The sequence below is a fragment of the Cannabis sativa genome, chromosome 4, assembly GCF_029168945.1.
Source record: "Cannabis sativa cultivar Pink pepper isolate KNU-18-1 chromosome 4, ASM2916894v1, whole genome shotgun sequence".
Taxonomy (NCBI): Eukaryota; Viridiplantae; Streptophyta; class Magnoliopsida; order Rosales; family Cannabaceae; genus Cannabis; species Cannabis sativa.
In genome coordinates, this window is record NC_083604.1 from 78583580 (window position 1) to 78603948 (window position 20369).

General features: G+C 32.0%; 1 protein-coding gene across 1 annotated transcript; it reads right to left on the reverse strand.

Moving 5' to 3' along the window:
• Positions 1-10605: 10605 nt before the first annotated feature.
• On the reverse strand, positions 10606-12092 carry LOC115714293 (WEB family protein At1g75720). Its single transcript, XM_030642938.2, has 2 exons — positions 11621-12092; positions 10606-11388 (listed from the first exon to the last, which is right to left on the reverse strand). The coding sequence occupies exons 1-2, from the start codon at positions 11789-11791 to the stop codon at positions 10876-10878; spliced, it is 684 nt and encodes a 227-aa protein (XP_030498798.2). The 5' UTR covers positions 11792-12092; the 3' UTR covers positions 10606-10875.
• Between the last annotated feature and the right edge of the window lie 8277 nt (positions 12093-20369).

The window sequence follows — 20369 nt, forward strand, 5'->3', positions numbered from 1 at the left end:
CAGAATAAAACACTGTAGCAACTATTTATATGCCTTAATGTTTATTTTCATGCAAACCGTTGTTGTTTTTTTCTCAGATTCATCAATATTTCATTATTATTTCAATTTAATCCGGTTTTCATCAATTAATATCAAATTTCTATTCATCTACACTAAAATTTTTTTTCACGTTCATTAAAAAATTTGTTTACCTTCAATTCTCCTTCTGATTCAATCATGGGTGAGTTTCTTTGATTTCCAGCTCTCCTTCTACTCGGTTCTTCTCCTCTGATCGCGATTTCTTTGTTCAATGATTGTTGTTTTTGAGTTTTTTTTGTACATCAATGGAGGTTTCCTGGTTTTTTTTTTTTTCCTTTTCGTTTTTGATTTTGGATTTTCGGGATTCAGCTGGTTTCCTAGGAGTTCTACATTTTGAATTGAATTTGATTTTGCTGGTTTTTGGAAGAAAAATGGTTGAGATTGGGTTGTTGGGGTTGGACGGCTGGGTCACGAAGAAGGATCGGCTGGTCACGAAGAAGATGGAGTTTCCCTTTCCGTTTTCTCAGCCGGCATTTTTGTAATTAACAACTTTTTAATTTCCATTTTTGTTTATTTCCTTTTTTGGGGTCATAAATGTAAATTTCATCTATTTTTAGTCTATAATAGAAAAAATCTCAAAAATAAAATGAAAATTGTTTCCTTTTTATTTTATCTTATTTCATTATCTCTAACCAAATGTCTCTATAAAGTCCAATATTAACCTTGAAAGAAATGGTTGTGAAGAGGTGGTTAATTTTTTTTTCTTTTATTTTTTTTTTTTCAAAGGGGGTGTTTAATTGTCTTTAATACAATTATATCTTTATATATAATATATGTATAAAAAAAAATAATAAAAAAAAACTAATACCGGAAAATCTGTGGTCTTCCTGAGTTTAATGGCTCTCCCATTTTACTGGAGACATTCTCAGAAAAACAGTTCTATTGTTCTCAACAATCTTACAACATGTTTTTGTTTTATAATTACTTACTAATTCATTGCACAAAATAAACTAAACACAATTTTTTTAAAAAAAAAAAAAATTGTTGCACATTACAATTTACAATCTACATATCACACCTGCCAATTTCAACAAACACAAAAAAACCCATCAAAAAGCCAATAATTCTACTCTAACAAATAAAAAAACCAAAATGGTTACTACAAACAAATTTACATAATAATAGAGACATGTGTAACAACACTTTCTTCAATTGAACTACTAACATTCGAGTCACGGTTGTTATTGTTGTTGTTGTTGTTGTTGTGGTCAAAAGGCATGGCCTTTTTCTTAATGAACTCAATGCAATCAGCAACAGCCTCACTTTGCATATGATCATCCCCGGGGCGACGGTAACATCGAGTGGCCTCGGGGGTGGATCCATCGCGGTTGAGTACAGTTGAAGAAGCGGTTTTAGAAGAAGGGGAGAAGGCAGAGAACATGATTAATCGAAAAACCGCCTCTCGAAACCGATCCAACAATGTCATTGCTGGTGTTAAACCTTTCTTCTTTGTTGTACATGAGTTGTTGTGGTTGTTGTTGTTGTTGTTTCTCAGCCTTGGAATGCATAGGTAGTTTGTTTTTACCTTTGTGGTGTTGTTGGTTGAGCTTACTCCTCTTGCTTTCTCCATCTTCATATTGTTGTTTTTTGTTTTGGGTTCTTTGGAATATGATCAAGTGTTGTTATTAGTATATCATATTAATTTTTATGAGAATCTTATTGGGTGAGACAAATGTAATCATGAAGAAAAAGAAAGGGAGAAAGAAAAGAAGAAGAGGTTGGCTCAAAATGAAGCATGTGCGGCTAGTAGCTAATGAGCTTGCTAGCTAAGCTATATATATATATAATTTAATTGAAAAATAGATATAGGTATAGTTTGATTAACAATTAAATAATACCTTTATAAATGTCTAATGACAACTCGGTTTTGTCAACATTATAACCTTAACTTGTTTGACTTATTTTAGGAGTCTTCTATGTTAGTTTTTAACTAAATCAATTTTATTTTATTTTTTCTTTGTAAACTATTATACATGTTACAATCAATAGTGAGTAATTTTATGGTGCATTTGGTTAGGAGTAATAGAATGAAATAAAATGAAAAAGTAATTCAATTTTATTTTATTCTTTGTTTAGTTAGCATTTTAAAAATATTTGAATAATTATTTTATTTTAAAAGGATAAATACTATTTTGGATTTTGTATTTTATAAAAGTTATCGATTTAACTTAATGACAAATTAGATCATGTATTTTTTAAAATTATACAAAATAGTAGTCTAAGCTGATTTTTTGTCAAAATAAATTTAATAATAACTCGATCTAGAGGTATTATAACAATAATGGTTATATTTTTTGCATTTGTTTGTACTAAAAATTATCTTCATGTTGGTTATAATAAAAAAATTGTAGAAAATTGAGCTCGAGGTACTATTTTGTACTATTGTAAAAAATACATAATTTAATTTGTCATTTAACAAAATAGAGAATCTAGTCAGTAACTTTTACAAAACGCATGATTCAATATAGTATAACACATTTCAAAATAAAGTGTAATAGTTATTCCAATGTAGAATAAAAAAAAAATTATTTATATCTCATTATTTTCATTATTTAATAAAGTGTAAAAATTAATTAATTCTATTTCATTATTTTCTTCCTTTTTCTATCTCAAATCTAAGTATTCGACTCAAGGAGTTTGAGATTACCCCTTAAATAAACTTAAAATGAAACTCACTTAATCATTAACCCTCTACTAAAATTTATATCAAGAACTCAAACCAAACACTCCTTTAGTGGTTGTACTTCTTTCTTGGACTAATCTTTGAACTATAATACTAACATCTAAATCTCTATACACCATTCTTTAAGAAAAGAAGTACCAAACATCTTGTAGTGTGGAGATAAAAACAGTACTTAATATTTTATGAAGAGAATAAATACTCTTACTTTTAGAATTATTGGTGGGTGCTTGTACTTTGTAAGTTTAAGTCAAGAGTTCAAATCTTATAGAGTATAGAGTTCCAACCATTTTTACTTTTGATTTGAATGAATATTTTCTTATGTTCATACTATGAACTAAATCTTGCTTAATTTTATAGAAATTATGTATTGGTTTATTTCTATTTTAGGTTTTTTTTGGTAAAGTGACTTTAAAATATATAAGTTTTGACAAATTAGTCTTTTAACTGTATTTAATAACAAATTAGTCTATAAATTTTTATTTTTCTAACAAATACAATTGAGAGATTAATTTATCAAAAATTATATATTTTAAAAACTAATTTAATTTAAGAACCAATATGTCAAAACTTATCTAATTTAATAAGCCTTATGTATTTTTTTTTTTGAGAGAAAGTGGAGAATTTTTATTAACTTGAAAAGCACTCTTCTCTTACAATAGAAAGTAAATCAGATGAGGCGGTAGCCTCATTAAACATACGGTCTGACGTAAAACAAGACTGTCTTGCAATGCAATGAGCAGCCCGATTTGCAGATCGTTTTACAAATGAAAGAAAAACATTATGTAATTCAGAAAGTAGCACCCGGCAATCCTGAACAAGAAGCCCAAACTGAGATGGCATTTGAATCTGACTATTAATGGCTTGAACAACAACTAAAGAGTCAGTTTCGATTTCCACCTCCGTTAAAGCTTTCGTTTTGATCCAACTCAAAGCCTCCTTGACTCCCATAATCTCAGCAATCTCAGGAGAGACCGCACCAACTTTGCTACTTGAAAAAGCTTCAATTAGCTTGCCATTGGAATCTCGAAGAAGAAAGCCCATGCCAAACCGATTAGCAGCCGCAAAGATAGCCCCATCGACATTGATCTTGAACTTTGTTGAAACCGGTTTTGTCCAATGCTCAATACCCTTACTAAAATTAACATTTAGTAAAGGTATGGTACCATTTGATTGAGCATTTTGCCAATTGTCAAGATTAGTTTTTGCCGATCGAATTACCTCCAAAGCAGTAGTCGATTTGTTATTCCATAAAAGATCATTACGAGCCATCCAAAGTCGCCAAGTGATCATAGCCGCTTCCTCAACAACGGCCTTTCTGCAATGCAGCAATAAATCACAAAACCAGCTGCTGAAGTCAGCGTTGCCAGTCCCAGCAGCATCAGCCGAGGCCAAGTTCCAGCAGGAACGTGCGAAATTGCACCTGAGAAGAACATGAGAAACTGTCTCCGGTTCCAGTTTGCACATGGGACAAGTGAGGTCGACTGGAACATGTCTATTCGAGAGCTGCAATTTGGTAGGAAGACAGCCTGCAAGAACTCTCCAAATCAAATGCTGAACCTTGGCAGGGACATGTAAATTCCAGATTTGTTTCCAATGAGCCTCACCTCCTGTACTCGGCCAATCTCCATTGATAGCTTGCAAAAGCTTGTAGGCGCTTCGGACTGAATAAATTCCACTGGTTTCCTTAGCCCAATACCAGCAATCACTCCCACAAGAGTTACTCAAAGGAATGGAGAGGATTAAATCGCGATCATGTTGATTAAACATGTCACGGATCAAGTCAGTATCCCAATCTCTTGAAGACATTTGAAGCAGACTATCAACCGATCTACCCTCGAAGCTTGGGTGGTAAGATGTTACGAATTTGTTGTCAACATTTGGGAGCCATGGATCTTTCAAGATTGATGTTGTTTTTCCATCAGAGATGGCTCGTAAAGCACCCGCCTGAACAACATCTTTTGCCTCCAAAATGCTACGCCAAATAAAGCTGGGATTAGGTCCTAACTCAGCAGTTAAGAAGTTACCTTTTGGGAAATATCTCGCCTTATAAACTCTTGCTACTAAAGAATTTTCATTAGTAAGCAAACGCCACCCTTGTTTCCCAAGAAAGGCCAGATTATAGTCCCTGAGATTCCGAAAACCAAGGCCACCAACATCTTTGTGACAACAAAGCTTACGCCAACTGAGCCAACTTACTCCTTTAGCCGAACCCTTCCCTTGTGATTTCCACCAAAATTTAGCCATTAACCCCTCAAGACTAGAACATATTTCTTTTGTGAGAAGAAATACACTCATAGCGTAACTTGGCAGAGATTGAGCCACAGACTTCAGTAAAACCTCTTTCCCAGCCTTAGAAAGAAACTTAGTTTCCCAACTCTGAATTTTCTTAATCATCTTCTCTTTTAGAAAACCCAAGATGGCATTTTTACTTCTTCCCATAGTACAAGGTAGACCCAAGTAAGTACTATGATCAGAAGCAGGGGCCATACCAAGAAGTTGACAAAGATGATCCCGATCAACAGAAGCCACGTTATTACTAAAGAAGACTGATGACTTGTTGAAGTTGATTTTCTGACCCGAAGCTCGCTCATAAATATCAAGAAGCCGAAGTACACTATCAACCTCCTGCTCACTAGCTGTACAAAAAATATAGCTATCATCTGCGAACAGCATATGAGAAATAACAGGAGCGTTTCGAGCAACACGACACCCTGTTAGCCAATGTTTACGCACAAACATGTTAACCAGAGCAGAGAAACCTTCAGCACAGATCAAAAATAGGTAGGGAGAGAGTGGATCACCCTGCCTAATCCCTCTACTAGGAACAATGGACCCAAAAACTTTACCCCCATGAGTAATCTTGTAAGTAACAGAGGATACGCAAAACATAATCAAAGCCACAATTTGACTAGAGAACCCCATTTTAAGCATCATGAGTTCAAGAAAAGCCCACTCCACCCTATCATATGCTTTACTCATATCTAATTTGAGAGCCATGTTACCTTTTTTACCCATTCGTTTCCTTTTAAGATAATGCATTATCTCAAAAGAAATCATGATATTATCTGAGATTAATCTTCCTTGGATAAAAGCACTCTGATTTTCAGAAATAACACAAGGTAAAACATTCTTCAGTCTATTAGCAAGGACTTTAGATATGACTTTGTACACCACATTACAGAGTGAGATAGGACGGAGATCCATCATAGTTTCAGGTTGTTTCTTCTTTGGAATAAGAACAATATTAGTTTCATTAAGCAAAGGAGAAAAAGAACCTGACCCAAAGAAGCTGCGTACTTGCGAAATGACATCACCACCCACCACATCCCAGCATTTTTGGAAAAAACCCGGAGTCATGCCGTCAGGTCCAGGTGATTTATCAGGATGCATTTGAAAGAGTGCTCTGCGAACTTCTTCATCAGTAACCGGCTCCAATAATAAGGAGTTTTGCTCCACCGTGACAACATGTTGAATTGCATCCGTGACTTCCCGAGGTGCCAGCAAAGTAGAAGAAAATAAATTTCTAAAGTAATCAATCATAAGGCCTTCCAAATTGTTCTCCCAATCAATCCACACGCCATTATCATTTTTCAGCTTGTGAATCGAGTTGTTTCTCCTTCTTGAAGTAGCCATAGCATGAAAGTATTTAGAATTCTGATCTCCCTCCTTAAGCCATAACTGTTTCGATCGTTGGCGCCAAAAAATCTCCTTCTGAATCAACACTTCTTGCAGCCTACTTTCTGCATTTTTATACTGCTGGACCGAAGCTTCATCCCTACCATTCTTCCATTTTTTAATCTCATTTTTACAATCCCGAATGCGAGCTTTGAAGTTGCCTACATAGTCTTTGCCCCACACCAGCAAGTTCTCACCACAACTATGGATTTTATCCATGACAGAGCTACCAGCAGCCGCTTCCCAAGTGTCTCGAATTAACTGTAAGCAAACAGGTTCACGGAGCCATAAGTTTTCAAATCTGAACCGCTTGTGGATCTCTTTCTTCTGAACAACATCCAATGTAAGTTGAATCGGGCAATGATCCGACGTTGATACTTCAAGGTTAACCAACTTCGCAAGTGGAAAAGAATCAAGCCAAGTTTGAGAGACTAAAGCCCTATCAATCCGAACCTCAATCCAAGCACTTGTACCCCGCCCCTTCTCCCAAGTGTAGGGATATCCACCTAGCTCCATATCAACTAAATTACACTCTTCTAACATGTTTCCAAAACCTTCAATAAGCCAATTGGGATATGGAAGACCACCCCTCTTATCAGATTGTGACGTAACATTGTTAAGGTCCCCAATAACACACCAAGGCAGAGAATAGTTATCTTTGAGAGACCGAATTTGATTCCAAGTATTCCTCCTAAGACTTCGATTTGGTTCTCCATAGAGGCCCGTAAGTCTCCATTTTCTCCCATCACTCTCTAGAATTTCAACATCAATGTAATTCCCCCCATAGCCTAATAACTTAACATCACTACTATCTCGCCACAACATAGCCACTCCCCCACTCTTTCCTCGAGCATCAACTGAAAAAACTCCCTCAAAACCCAGAGCCACACGAACCCTCTCCAAGCCTTCAGACTTAGACAAAGTTTCACAAAGAAAAATAACTTTGGGCTGCTTTTGGATAACAAGATCCTTCAAGAATTGACTAGCCCATGGGTTCCCAAGCCCATGGCAATTCCAAGCTAGTATACTCATAATGACTGGTGGGCCTGTGCACCACGGCCCACCTGTAAATCGTTTTTTGGGCTACCATGCAATGCTTCCATACCGCCCATAGTATCATCTTCCACGTCATCAGCCTCCCTCAAAATTTCCTTAACCGTACGCCTCCTTTTATTGTCCAATATTAGGATAGGATCTTCAATAGGAATGTCCACATGATCATCTTTATTGCCTTGATCCTCATTACTAGTCATAATATTCTTTCCTAAATTATCACCTTGATTTACTACCCGAATTACTCCCCCATTACTTCCAGAATTAGCTCCCCCATTACTTCCAAAATTAGTTCCATCAGATCGCATGATTGTAGGGTCAAAAGATTCTTGCACCCCAGCCATGCTTGGCGACTGTCCACCACCCGAGAGGCCACCGTCCTCCTCCTCACGCCCTGAACGAAGCCATTGTGCTCCGATAAGGTAGTTCTTCTTCCTCATGACAGCCTTCATCCATTCGCCATAAGGTTTGACATTTGGGTCGAACTGAGGAGAGAATCTCCTAGGACAAAACCTTTCCGAATGGCCAATGAAACCACATACAAAGCAGAATGTAGGGACATGTTCATACTTAAATGTAGTCCAAAGCCAAGAGCCATCTTGTTTGATCAACTTCATACGTCTCTTCAAAGGTTTGTTGATGTCAATGGTAACCCGCACCCTCAGATAGTCACGCCAAACACCAATAAAATTTTTCGCATCCGATTTGATAAAAGTTCCTATGTAATTCCCAGCATGTTTAACCACCCATTCCGACATAAACCCATATTTCAGATCATGAAGCTGAACCCACATATCAATCTCATGCAACGAAACCACCCTAGGGTCCTCTCCTCTTTTCAGTCGATGAAACACAAGCGGCATTCGGTTGAACGTCCATGGACTCCCATCAATAACGGTTTGAACATCAATTTCATGGTAGAATTGAAAGAGATATCTATTAGTGTCTAATTCTTTAATATAAACTCCCTTACCAGGCTGCCAAAGAGAGGCCAACGTATGGCGCATAGCATCGAAATCGAAGGTTCTGTTCGTAAGGAATTTACCAACCAGGCACCATCGGTCGTCGAAGGCTTGAACGTCTTCTGCTTGATCTTCCGCGATCAGAACTCCCTCTTCTTCTCCTTCGATATCCAAGTGAGCATATTGATCTACCCAGTCTCCATCTTGATGACTACTCGAAGCCATAGCAAAAACTCGAAACAACAACGTCAAGGACAAAGATACTCTCAAAACATGTCAAAAGACAAGACTTAGTAAAGAAATTTTGACTTTATTTTAATTAGGTGCATTGTAAGCCTTATGTATTTAATACTTTGTTTAATACATAATTGGTTAGAACAAAATGTGTTATATGATTTATGAAGATGAAAGGCAAAGCAATTAAGCCAAGGCTCATTATTAATGAATCACTGAGGAGCCAAAGCCATGCATTGCTCATGACTCATGCTCATGATATTTAAGAAATTTTTTGTCTTACTTGGTAAGGTTTTCACATGGCTGCATGTGAAGAGTTCTATACAAAAAATTTTTGTGTTTGTTATTTTTTTTTTTTTAAAAAAAAATGTAATAAAATAAATGCACTCTCAAGAGACATGATTTTGCTATCAACTACATCTTGTATTCAATTCCGCCGACTTACCAAAACAAATGGAGAAAAATCATATTATTTATTTATGATTTATGACCATGAATATTTCTATGCCACAACTTATTTTATTTTCAATTTTTAATTTTTAAAATTTTAATTTTTTTGGGTGACAAATGTAGGGAAGGACAATAAACAAATGGGGTATGTTAGAGATGGAGCAAAGTAACTATACTACATGGGAATTGAAACTTGAATATCTCTCTTCCATGCCTAAGACTTGATTTCATGTCGGTTTGTTTCTTTAATAAACTACATGTTGTAGGAGGTAATCTTAACTTGTTTAAAATCAACCAATAGGAATTCAACATGTCACATTATAATACCAAGTAACAAACAAACAAGTAGTTCAAAACTTGACCTTTTAAATAAGAAAAATAGACATGTTTTGAAATAGTAAATGTGTATTTATTAAGCCTTGTAATTACATTATATTTTTGTATTAGTACAAAGTGTTTAAATATGAAATGATAATTATATATAAATTTATATTTAATTAAATAGTTAGTAATTAGTTAGGAAAATATTTTTTTTAATTAATATTTACAATAGAAAGTTTTAGGAATTACATAGTGTAGTTACAATCATTTTTCATAGAGTGTGTAATTGGATCCGTATATTCGTATATTACCTCAAATTATAAAATTACGGTATAATTATATAGTCAAATAAACACATCAAATTATATAATTATATTTCCAATTATACTAAAATTTAATTTCTCATGGCTCTCCAAATGTAAGAGATACGTGTCAAGCACTACAAGAGTAATATATTATTATTGGTGTATTTTAATCTCGCTAACTATTATAAATTGACACTTAGATATGATGTTTAAAATTCAAAGTGTCAAATCTGAATGCTCTTTAAATAAATTAATTAAAAAGTGTATTTTAAAAATTAAAGAAAAAACAGAAAAAGCATAAACGATGGTATATTTACTTAGTTATTTATCTATGAATTGAAGAGGCAATTAAGTGCACATGAATTTCTACATCCAAACACAACCACACTCCACACACTAGCTTAATGAGAATTTTAACAACACAAAAATTCCCACATTTTCTTCAATAATTTTGTTAAAAACATACGTTTTATGTATTTTTCTTCATTTCTTTTACAATATGGCAAAAATCAGTCCATACATTACACTATATGCAAATTGTGGGGGTAAGTTGAAAAATACCACTTTTATTAATCAATTAATCAAATTTGGCTCTAATTTTATATTTATTTGAAACATACCTCTTTTTATATGTATTGTACCTAAAATACTCTGACATAAGAGAGTCACATGGAGAGTATTTTGAAGTGACAATGACAAAATTGGTACAATATTTAAAAAAAAAAAGGTAAAAATGATAGACTTTAAAAAAGAGGGTAAAAATAAGATAGGACAATATAAAAAGGGTATAGAGTCTAATTTCCTCCAAATTGTGCTTCTTACAATTACAACACCATATTCATTTCATCAGAGGCCCAGGCCCAAGGCCAAGCCCAAGCCCAAAGAGTTTTTGTTTTATTTTTCTTTAAAAGAAAAAAGAAAAGAAAAAAATTGTTTCCCTCCTATGTGTTTCTCTCTCTGATATCTTATTCAAACTAGCATATGAAAACTTTGGCAAGTGTAAAAAACTCCTTATGTGAAAATGAAAAGAGCTCTTCTTTTCATTCTCTCTTCAAACCAAAATAAAAAAAGACACTAAAACTTTTGTGTTTGTGCACAAAATGATATATCAATATCAACAACGAGCATCAAGTGTAGAAGTTTGATCAATCTCTTGAATACCCTTTTTCTTGTTGTGAAACAACCATCCAATTATAGGCACTAATGGCTTTCTCTTATTCTTCTTCATAGAAGGAGATCTTCTATCACCACCAAACTCATTACTTGTAACAATAACTTGAGCTAGTGAAGGTGGACTTGCAAACTTCACATTTCTCTTCCTATTATGATCAAAATATCCCTTACCATCATCATCATCATCATCATCTTCACTCTTTTCGGTTTTGATTTCGATTCTTTTCGGGGTTTCTATGAATTTGAGATCTTCAATGTCAGGATTAACTGCCTTTAACTTTTGTAGTTCTCTTTTTGCTTCTTGTAACTCTTCTCTTAATGTGTTTATGCAATATGCCATTAAATTGGTCTCTTCTTTAGCTTTTTCAAGACTTTGTTTTGTGTTCTCAAGCTCTAATGTTAAAGCTCCAATTCTTGATTGACCATTTCCTTTCTCAGCTTCCTCGGCTTTAATCTACACACATCAAAATTGCATATTATTTCCATTACAATAAATAGTTGTTAGTATCATTTTTTTTCCATGCATAAAAAACCCATTACAAATTACAAATATGAGAAAATCAATTCAACATATTTGTCCTACTTGACTTGTACATTTTCATGTCAAATATTCCTAGTGTTGAAAATGAAAATATCCCAATTTGAACTTTCAAACACAAATTAAGATACAAGAAAAGAAAAATAACCTCTTTGAGTTTGTTTGCATATATTTCACCAACCAAAACTTTTTCTCCAAATAGAGCAACTGCTTCTCTAACGGACTTGAAAGGCGCTCTAGTGTCAATCTCGGCGCGCCCAATGACAACTAGGTTGCCCTCTTGCTCATGCTCTTGGTGTTGATGATATTCTCCGTCCATTATTTTTGCTAAGAAGTTTAGTGTAGAAAATTTTGTCAAACACTTGAAGAGCACAAACTATTAATAGAGAACCAAAAAGAAAAACAAAGAAGGAATGATTGTAAAGAAGGTGACAAGAATGTCCCCTTTTAAATAAAAGAGGGGTTTGTTGCTAATGGGATTTGTTTCATTTGATTTTTGCTTTTTTATGATGTTAAGAAAAGGGTTGTTAATAAAATCATGTTGGAGAAAATTAATCTTTTGTGTTTTTCTTTGCGTCCACTACACTTGAATTTTGTTAATTGAAGTTGACATATAATGAGTTGGGTTGGTTTGGTTGGACCATCTTGATCAAAGATTGTTTTTTTGGGGTTAGTTATAATTGAAAATGCATTCCTTCTTCTCTTGATTATGACCTCTTTATTTTTTTTTTTATTTAATTATTATTGTATATTTATCTAAATATACTTTCTTCATGGACCCCAGCTTCCATTTCAGCACTGGTGGAGCCCAATTGACACTTGGAAATAGCAATTCCATCATGAAACCATGTCTTATGCATACCAAAACTAAAAGCACGATTGAATTTATGGAGTGATCTTTGTTACATTACATGTGTATTTTAATTAATATTTTAAATTAATTTTATAAATATTATTGTTTAAAATAAGCAATGGTGATATGACATTATTTAATTTTTTCTTTTAAAGTTACTTTATTAATAAAGAGTATATGTTATTATAAAATTTAATTAAAAAATAGTATATTAGATTATGGTGGATAATTTTTAGAGTTGTTTATAATTTTTGTAAAAAAGTGTGTCAAATCTTATGTGAATAGGAGAGAAAATAAAAAAAAAAATATATATATATATATATATATTAGGATAATATGTGTATTTTGATAATTATAGGTGTTGTCTCCCATTAGAGATGCTAAAAAAATTTGGAGAATGCTTATTGAGGTGAATAATTTAGTTGGCAAAATATAAAGGTACTATAATATTGGAAAGAAATAAATGTCATTCTAAAAATTTAGATTGATGCCAAATAGTGGCATTGATACACTATTTTTTTTTTTCATTTAAATAAAAAATTATGAAGTTGATGTAATACTACACTAAAATAGGGATTTAGAATTTAGTAACATTTATAAATGTTATTATTGCTTAATTTTAGTAACATTTATGGATTTAGTGACATTTTCTAAAAATGTAAGATATAACGGTGTGAGCAAAGATACAAATGTTACTATAATCTCTTTGGTGTCATTTGAAAAAATGTCACTAAAAATAATTAAAAAATATTTTAAAATATTATTAAATTATATATTCTTTATTTTTTAAATTAAAAAATTAATTTTAATATAATTTAGAAAAATGTACTAGATGATATTTTAGAAAATGGAATTTTTAAAAATTTATAATTGTCGACATATTCATAAAATAAAATTTATAAATATTTTCATTAATTGAAACAGATTAACATTACAATAAAATGTCATATGTATAAAAAAACATCCCCAATAAACACATAAATTTATTATATTACAAAAAAAAAAAAAAAAACTAAAACCAAATACTAAGGGCTCGTTTGGAACGCCGTATTAGGTCGTATTGTATTGTATTGTATTATATTGAATTGTATTTTATGCAATATTTTTATGTAAAACTATATGTGGTAATAATTTTTATGGACACCTAAATATATAATATTTTAGTATAAATTAAAGTTTAACATAGTATTATATAAAAATATGATATATAATCCAATTCAATATAATACAATACATGTTAGAGATTTTATAACAATGGAAGAAAATCAAGACATTACAACACTATTGCAATATAATACAAGGATCAACAAAGAGATTAAATAAATGTTACAATACATAATATACAATATATATAGATATTATATATATATATATATGAAAGGTAGAAGAGAAGATAGATTACACAATATTATATAACACATACATATATATAATATGAAGAAGAAAAAGAAGATCACTCACTCACAACCTTGAGTGTAGATTAGTGGGGATCACCATGGCTTGAACAAGGTATTACACCTTTGTCCAAAAGCTTATTTCCCCCTATCTCTAAGCACTAAGGGAACTCTCTAGGAAATAGCTTTGGGAATTATCAAGCATTTTAGGGTTTTCTAGCAAAGTGCTTTCTTGATAGAAAACTTCCTCTCCAAAATGAGCACCTTAGACCTCTTTATATAGTGTTTAGGATATCACCATTTGAAATTCAAACTCATAACCCCTATAGATGTTATGGACTCAAATGTAACTCTTACACACACCATAACTCCTATAGCATTAAGAATTTCAAATAAAGGTGTGTAACATCTTTTACACTCTTAATGTTGGTGATAATGGTGGAGGTTACTCATAGTAACAACTCCCCAAATGTTACAAAAAGATGACAACTAATATAGTCATATGTTACATATTATTAGTTTATTACACATATTTAATCTATATATTATATTATTATAAATAATATAACAATCCCCCACTAGATTAAATATTATCTCTTTAGTAACAAACTTGTAACATTTGTAACATTTATTTAATCAATAAAAAATATTATATCAAAATATAACATTCCCCCACTTTGATTGACTAAATACACACTTCTAAAGAAATCTTGCTTAGGTGCATTAGGTAAAATGTCTTTCGACTTGAATTTTACCTTAGTGTAGTTACCACAAAGTTTGATGAAATTTTGGTTGTCGTAGCATTGAACCATTATTCCTTTAATACAAACCGGTGATAACACACACACCCTCGCTAATGCTCACTTGAGACCGCATGTCTCGCTCTTGCACCGTTAATGGCCATGTGCAAAATTCCAATTCATGGACTCTCTAGAGAATAACTCCCAATTCTCATAAGAGGCGGCACCACCTCTAGTCCATATAGGTGGAGTTTTAGTGTCTCACCACTCTTTAGACACTTCTTAAGCTTAAGTGAGTTTTCTTAAGCTTAAGCTCCATTAAAAAACTTTTCGATTTTAACCCTCAATTTTCACCACATGTACTCATCCATAGATGGGACAATTGAGTACCATATTCACTCTATTGACTTGTTAGTACCTATTGAACTTAAGACTAGATGTTTACTAGTGTTAAGATAGGTTACTATCAATGAGCAAAACACTAAGGGAGTTTAGGTCCCATCCCTCGAAAATTCATGCTTTAATCTTATACGGAGATTAAGCGATTTGTTATAACCTCTCACTATTGATTCCATGTGAATCATGCATGCCGAAATATAGTGTTCACTTTGTGACCACTTTTCTCCTTAAGTACTTAAGCTTTGAAAATTCAATCATAAAAGATTAATTTTCACACAACTCAAATTCTCAATAATTTTGATACCAAACATATCAAAAATACACCAATTTAGACACCAAACATGTCTAAATTCTCATTCTATTTTTAGACACCAAGTTTGTCTAAACTTTCTCATATTAGAGTATACACCCCCACACTTTCACATTTCATTATCAAGACAATATCTTGATTTTAAAATATAGAAGACCACTTTGTCTCTATAACTCTTTTAATTAATTTCCTTCTTGAAATTATTTTCACTTAACTTTGACACCAAAATATGTCAAAATTTTACATATACACATAGCCAAATTTGATTTAGAATTTGAATTCAAAATCAAATAAATTAATCAATAATGTCTCAACATATTTTGATTAAATTTGTGGCTCACCCCCACATTTTTACCATAAAGTGTATATAAAATATCACTTTTGTGCATTTTCCTCTTCAAATGACTCTTTAAGGCCACTTTAAAAATACCATTTGATATTTTTAGTTTTCTCAACAAAACTAAAATACCAAACTCACATTACTACTCATAAAATAATGTGATTATTTTTACTCATAATTTTAAGGTTATCTCCTTATTGAGATTAGCCCAAAATTATACCAAAGTTAACAAAATTCTCATCAATTTTGTTCACAACTTTGATATTTAAGATTCAAAATTGCTTCTCCAATTTTGTTATCTTTTCACTATTTTTGAATCCACATTGATTCATTTACTTTTGAGTCCAAAATTGCTCTTCCAATTTATGGCTCATTTCACAAGTTTGGATTCACTTTTAATCCATTTGTTCTTGCTTATGACAATGCAAGTCCAATAAAAGTGTAACTCTCATAGTCCACTTTTCCTTATCTCAAATATGAGATGCTTATCTCTTATAACCCAATAAAAGATGTAACTTCTCAAAAGTCATCTTTTATTATCTCATAAAGTGAGATGTTCACTACCAAATTGAAAAAGAATTTAAAATATTCTTTATTCACAAAATAGATGATAATAATTTCCACATCAATAGCAATAAAAAAATATTATATTATTACTATCAACATTATTATCATACTATATAACTCATACATTAATATATTATGTATGTTACTAATCAACATCTTATATGTAACATACACATGAGATCAATATTAAATTTATAATATATATGTTACATATCTCATATATATAACATATATACTATAATATACATATATATCATATACACATAATATATACATTAATTACACAACTATATATGTTACATACCTCACACATATATAACATATATATACACATTAATATACATGATATATATTATATACACATATATAACATATATTATGTATGCATGTCTCATATAAATACATAAAAATAATTATTTCTACATATTTAATCTCACTAATATATATTATATCACATGCTCTACATATATATAATATATATTACTCATATATATGTTAGACTTTTATTTGGGCTTACATTAAATTTTATTGGTTTTATTAAAACTTGGGTTGATTGGATAGTTCTTTGCTGAGTTAGCCCATGTTGTTGGTGATCAATTGTTAATGGGCTTAGCATCTGTGTGTAAAGTCTAGGTGAAGCAGAAGTGTGGGCTTTTCTAGTTGACTGAAGCCTTTGATGAGCAGGCCCAGCCCAACTAGGGTTTTGTAGCTAAGTCCCCTCCCTAACTCTATAAATACATATTGTCTCATCACAATTGTATACCTTTTGATAATCAGAGAAAATAAACTGCTTCTGATTTAGAGATCTAGGGAGGAAGACTTAGTTGATAGTATTGCACTATCAAATTGGAGTAACTGTTGTGGATCAATCAGAGATAATTGCTATGGATCAATCAGGTACACATACCTAATTATTATATCTTATTATTGTGTTCTATGTTATATACAAATAGATCTTGGGTTAATTGTTAATTTATATAACATGTGGTATCAGATTGCCTATTGTATATGATTTAGAACCTATAATTTTTTATAACAATTAATATGTATATGTTATTTTTTTTCCAATTACATATTAATTTCGTTATTATTTTATGTTGAATTTTTTATTTTTCGATCTTAAAAGTTTAGGGGTTTTATTCCTCATTAAATTCTCTTTCTTTTGATATATTACTTGCATAAAATCATTGAGTAACTTAGGAGAATTTTAAGATTAATTTTTTTTTTAGGGTTTATGTATTTTTCTTTATGAAATTCAATTTGGGTTTTTTGATTCTATTGTTTATACATTAAAATTGATGGTGCAAATCTCATTACCAACTAATTTACAATGTTTCTACATCGTTTAATTTGAATTCGGCTGCAACAAAATCAAAATCGGGAATTTTTTTTTTTTTTTTGTTCTTAGTTTTCGGATTGAAAACAATCCGATCGAGACCCATATCGTTATTTATACCCGAAATTAATACAATAGATCAACTAGAAATTTCATCCCGAGCAAAACCCATCAAAAATCGCAAGTTTTCGTCGTGGTTTTTGCCCGGAATTCGTCCAGACCCGACTGCGCTGGAACCGGGTCGCGCGACCCGCCTGGAGATCCGGCTGGAGGAAGAAGATGGAGTCCAGCCGCAACGCCCACTCGCACAGCCGGCGCGTGGGGGCGCGTGCGGCACCGCCAGGTGTCGTTTTTCGACGTTTTTTTTTCCAGCGTCCTTAAAATTTAATTTCTGATTTTTCTATGATTTTTAATTAATTTTTTGACTCCGTTTAATAATTATTATTATTTTAATGATAATTATGTAGTTAAAAAATTATTAAAAATAATTTTTGATGATTTTTTAAAATCCGTCAATCATAGAAATTTTTTGGGTTTCTTCTCGTTCCATATGACATAGTCACTCTCTTATTTAATTTATTTTGACTATGTAGTCTCCACCAATTTTCTCATTAATCACATCTTTTGATTATTTGTTGTTCTAAAATTATAAAACTTGGTTGTTTGATACAAAAATAATGTGTTATGGTGGACACTTTATTTTTTTTATTATCAATATATTACAAGCAATTTATATATAACTTCTTGGAAATTTGGTTGAAAATTATTAAATTTTTAATGATTATATTATTACCAAATTTCATATGTTATAGAAAATATTTATTTTGGTTGGCTATATGTGTAATTACTTGCCCAAAGGTAGTAGTTATACATATTAGTTCACATTCCATGAAGTGAGTTAATATTAAATGTGTATATTTTAATTATTTGCCCAAAGGTAATAATTTAAATATATATATTTATTATTATTTTTTGATTGAATTAATATATATTATTTAAGAAATTTATTTGCCCAAAGGTAATAAATTCTTAATTGATATGTATTTTTTTTCTTTATTGTTAACTTCATGAAGGTAGATCATGTGTGTGTTATATTCTCACCCCAAAGGGGAGTTTATAATGACCAGTTGACTCTACAATATTTTCTAATTGCTTGGCTCATATGGCTTGATCAAGTTTTAATTTTTGGATTTTTCGGTCTCCTTTCTGCGAACAACAATAACGTTTTCATCTGAATTCTGAATGCTTCAACTTTAAGACATGGAAACGAGATGTGAAAATTGCTTTAGGCATAATAGATTTGGACTTATGCTTTCGAGAAGAAAAATCTGCTGATCTTATTCTAATATCAGAATTGTTGCCCAAAAAAAAAAAAAAAAATTCTTCATGCACATTGGAAAAATTCAAATCATCTTAGTCTCATTGCTATGAACCGTTTAATTCCTGAACATCTTTTGATGGTTTGCCAAACACCACAAATGCTAATGAATATTTCAAAACTATTTCACACTGGTGAAAACGCTGAAGCTGGACATCTTATGGATGAAATGACAACCATTAAGTATGATGAATTAAAAGGAGTGCGAGATTTTATTCTGAAATTGGTGAATGTTCAGTACAAGTTGAAAGATTATAATATTCCTCTTCCCGACTTTTTCATTATTCATCAAGCTCTTCATGCACTTTCTGCCTCTTTCAGTCTTATCAAGACAGCCTACAACACTTATAATAAAACATGGAGTTTTAGTGATCTAATTTCTCAGTGTGTAGCTGAAACAAGCAAGCTAACAAAATGAAAAGAATGAGTCTTCTCACTTTGTTTCTCAACTCAAGCCCAACAAAGGATAAAGAAAATATGAAGAGAAACAACAACAACCAGAGGCTAAGGGATTTCAAGAAGATAAGTGAGAAGGAGTCAAAGCTTAAAGTGGCACTTATGTTGGAGTTGATGTAATCTATATTGGCACACTTATTCTTGAATTACAGTTTAGTGTTCAGATTGTTTTGAACAGTACTTTCTTGATTCCTACTTTTAAAGTAATTCAGTTTCGCTTCCGCCTTTAGTTAAACAATGATTTTCTTTTTTTGTTTTGCCAATTATAGTGTTGACATTATGTTTGACTCCGAATAATTGGAAACTGTTTTTACTCTGATATTCTTTTCAAATTATCATTGACTTCCTTAGCTTCCTTTTTCAATATTGTGAATATTGTGAATAAGAAATCTTATATTAAGATAACATCCTTATTATTTTGGCACGATAAATCGGGTCATATTTCTAAAGAAAGAATTGATCGATTACTTCTAGCTAAAATTCTTTCTCCTATTGATGTTTCTGGTTGTGATACTTGTGCTGATTGTACTGGTGAAAAATTGACTAAAATAAGAAAGAAGACTGCAAACCGCAGTCAATCTTTATTGGAAATTATCCACACAGACATCAGTGGTCCTTATTCCACCACGTTGTGCAGAAACAAGTATTTTATCACTTTTATCGATGATTTTTCTCGTTATGGATTCACCTATTTAATCAAAGAAAAATCTGACGCCCTTGATAAACTCAAAATTTTTCGAAATGAGGTTGAGAAACAATTAGGAAGAGTCATCAAAGTTGTTCATTCTGATCGTGGAGGAGAATATTATGGTCGTTATACAGAATCTGGACAACACATGGGGTTTTTTGCAGAGTACTTACAAGAAAATGGTATAGTTGCTCAATACACTATGCCTGGTTCACCTGAGCAAAATGGCGTTGCTGAAAAGAGAAATCGCACTCTCATGGATATGGTTAGAAGTATGATGAGTAGAACAAATCTTCCAGAGTTTTTATGGGGTGAAGCACTTATGACTGCAACTTATATTTTAAATCGTGTTCCCAGTAAATCTGTTCCCAAGACCCCTTTTGAGTTGTGGACTGGGCGGAAGCCTAGTCTTAATCATCTTCGAGTATGGGGTTGT

Coding starts and splice junctions, on each gene's coding strand:
- LOC115714293 (XM_030642938.2), bottom strand. CDS start 11,791: ATGGACGGAGAATATCATCAACACCAAGAGCATGAGCAAGAGGGCAAC. Junction 11,389..11,620: donor ATGCAAACAAACTCAAAGAG/GTTATTTTTCTT, acceptor TGATGTGTGTAG/ATTAAAGCCGAGGAAGCTGA.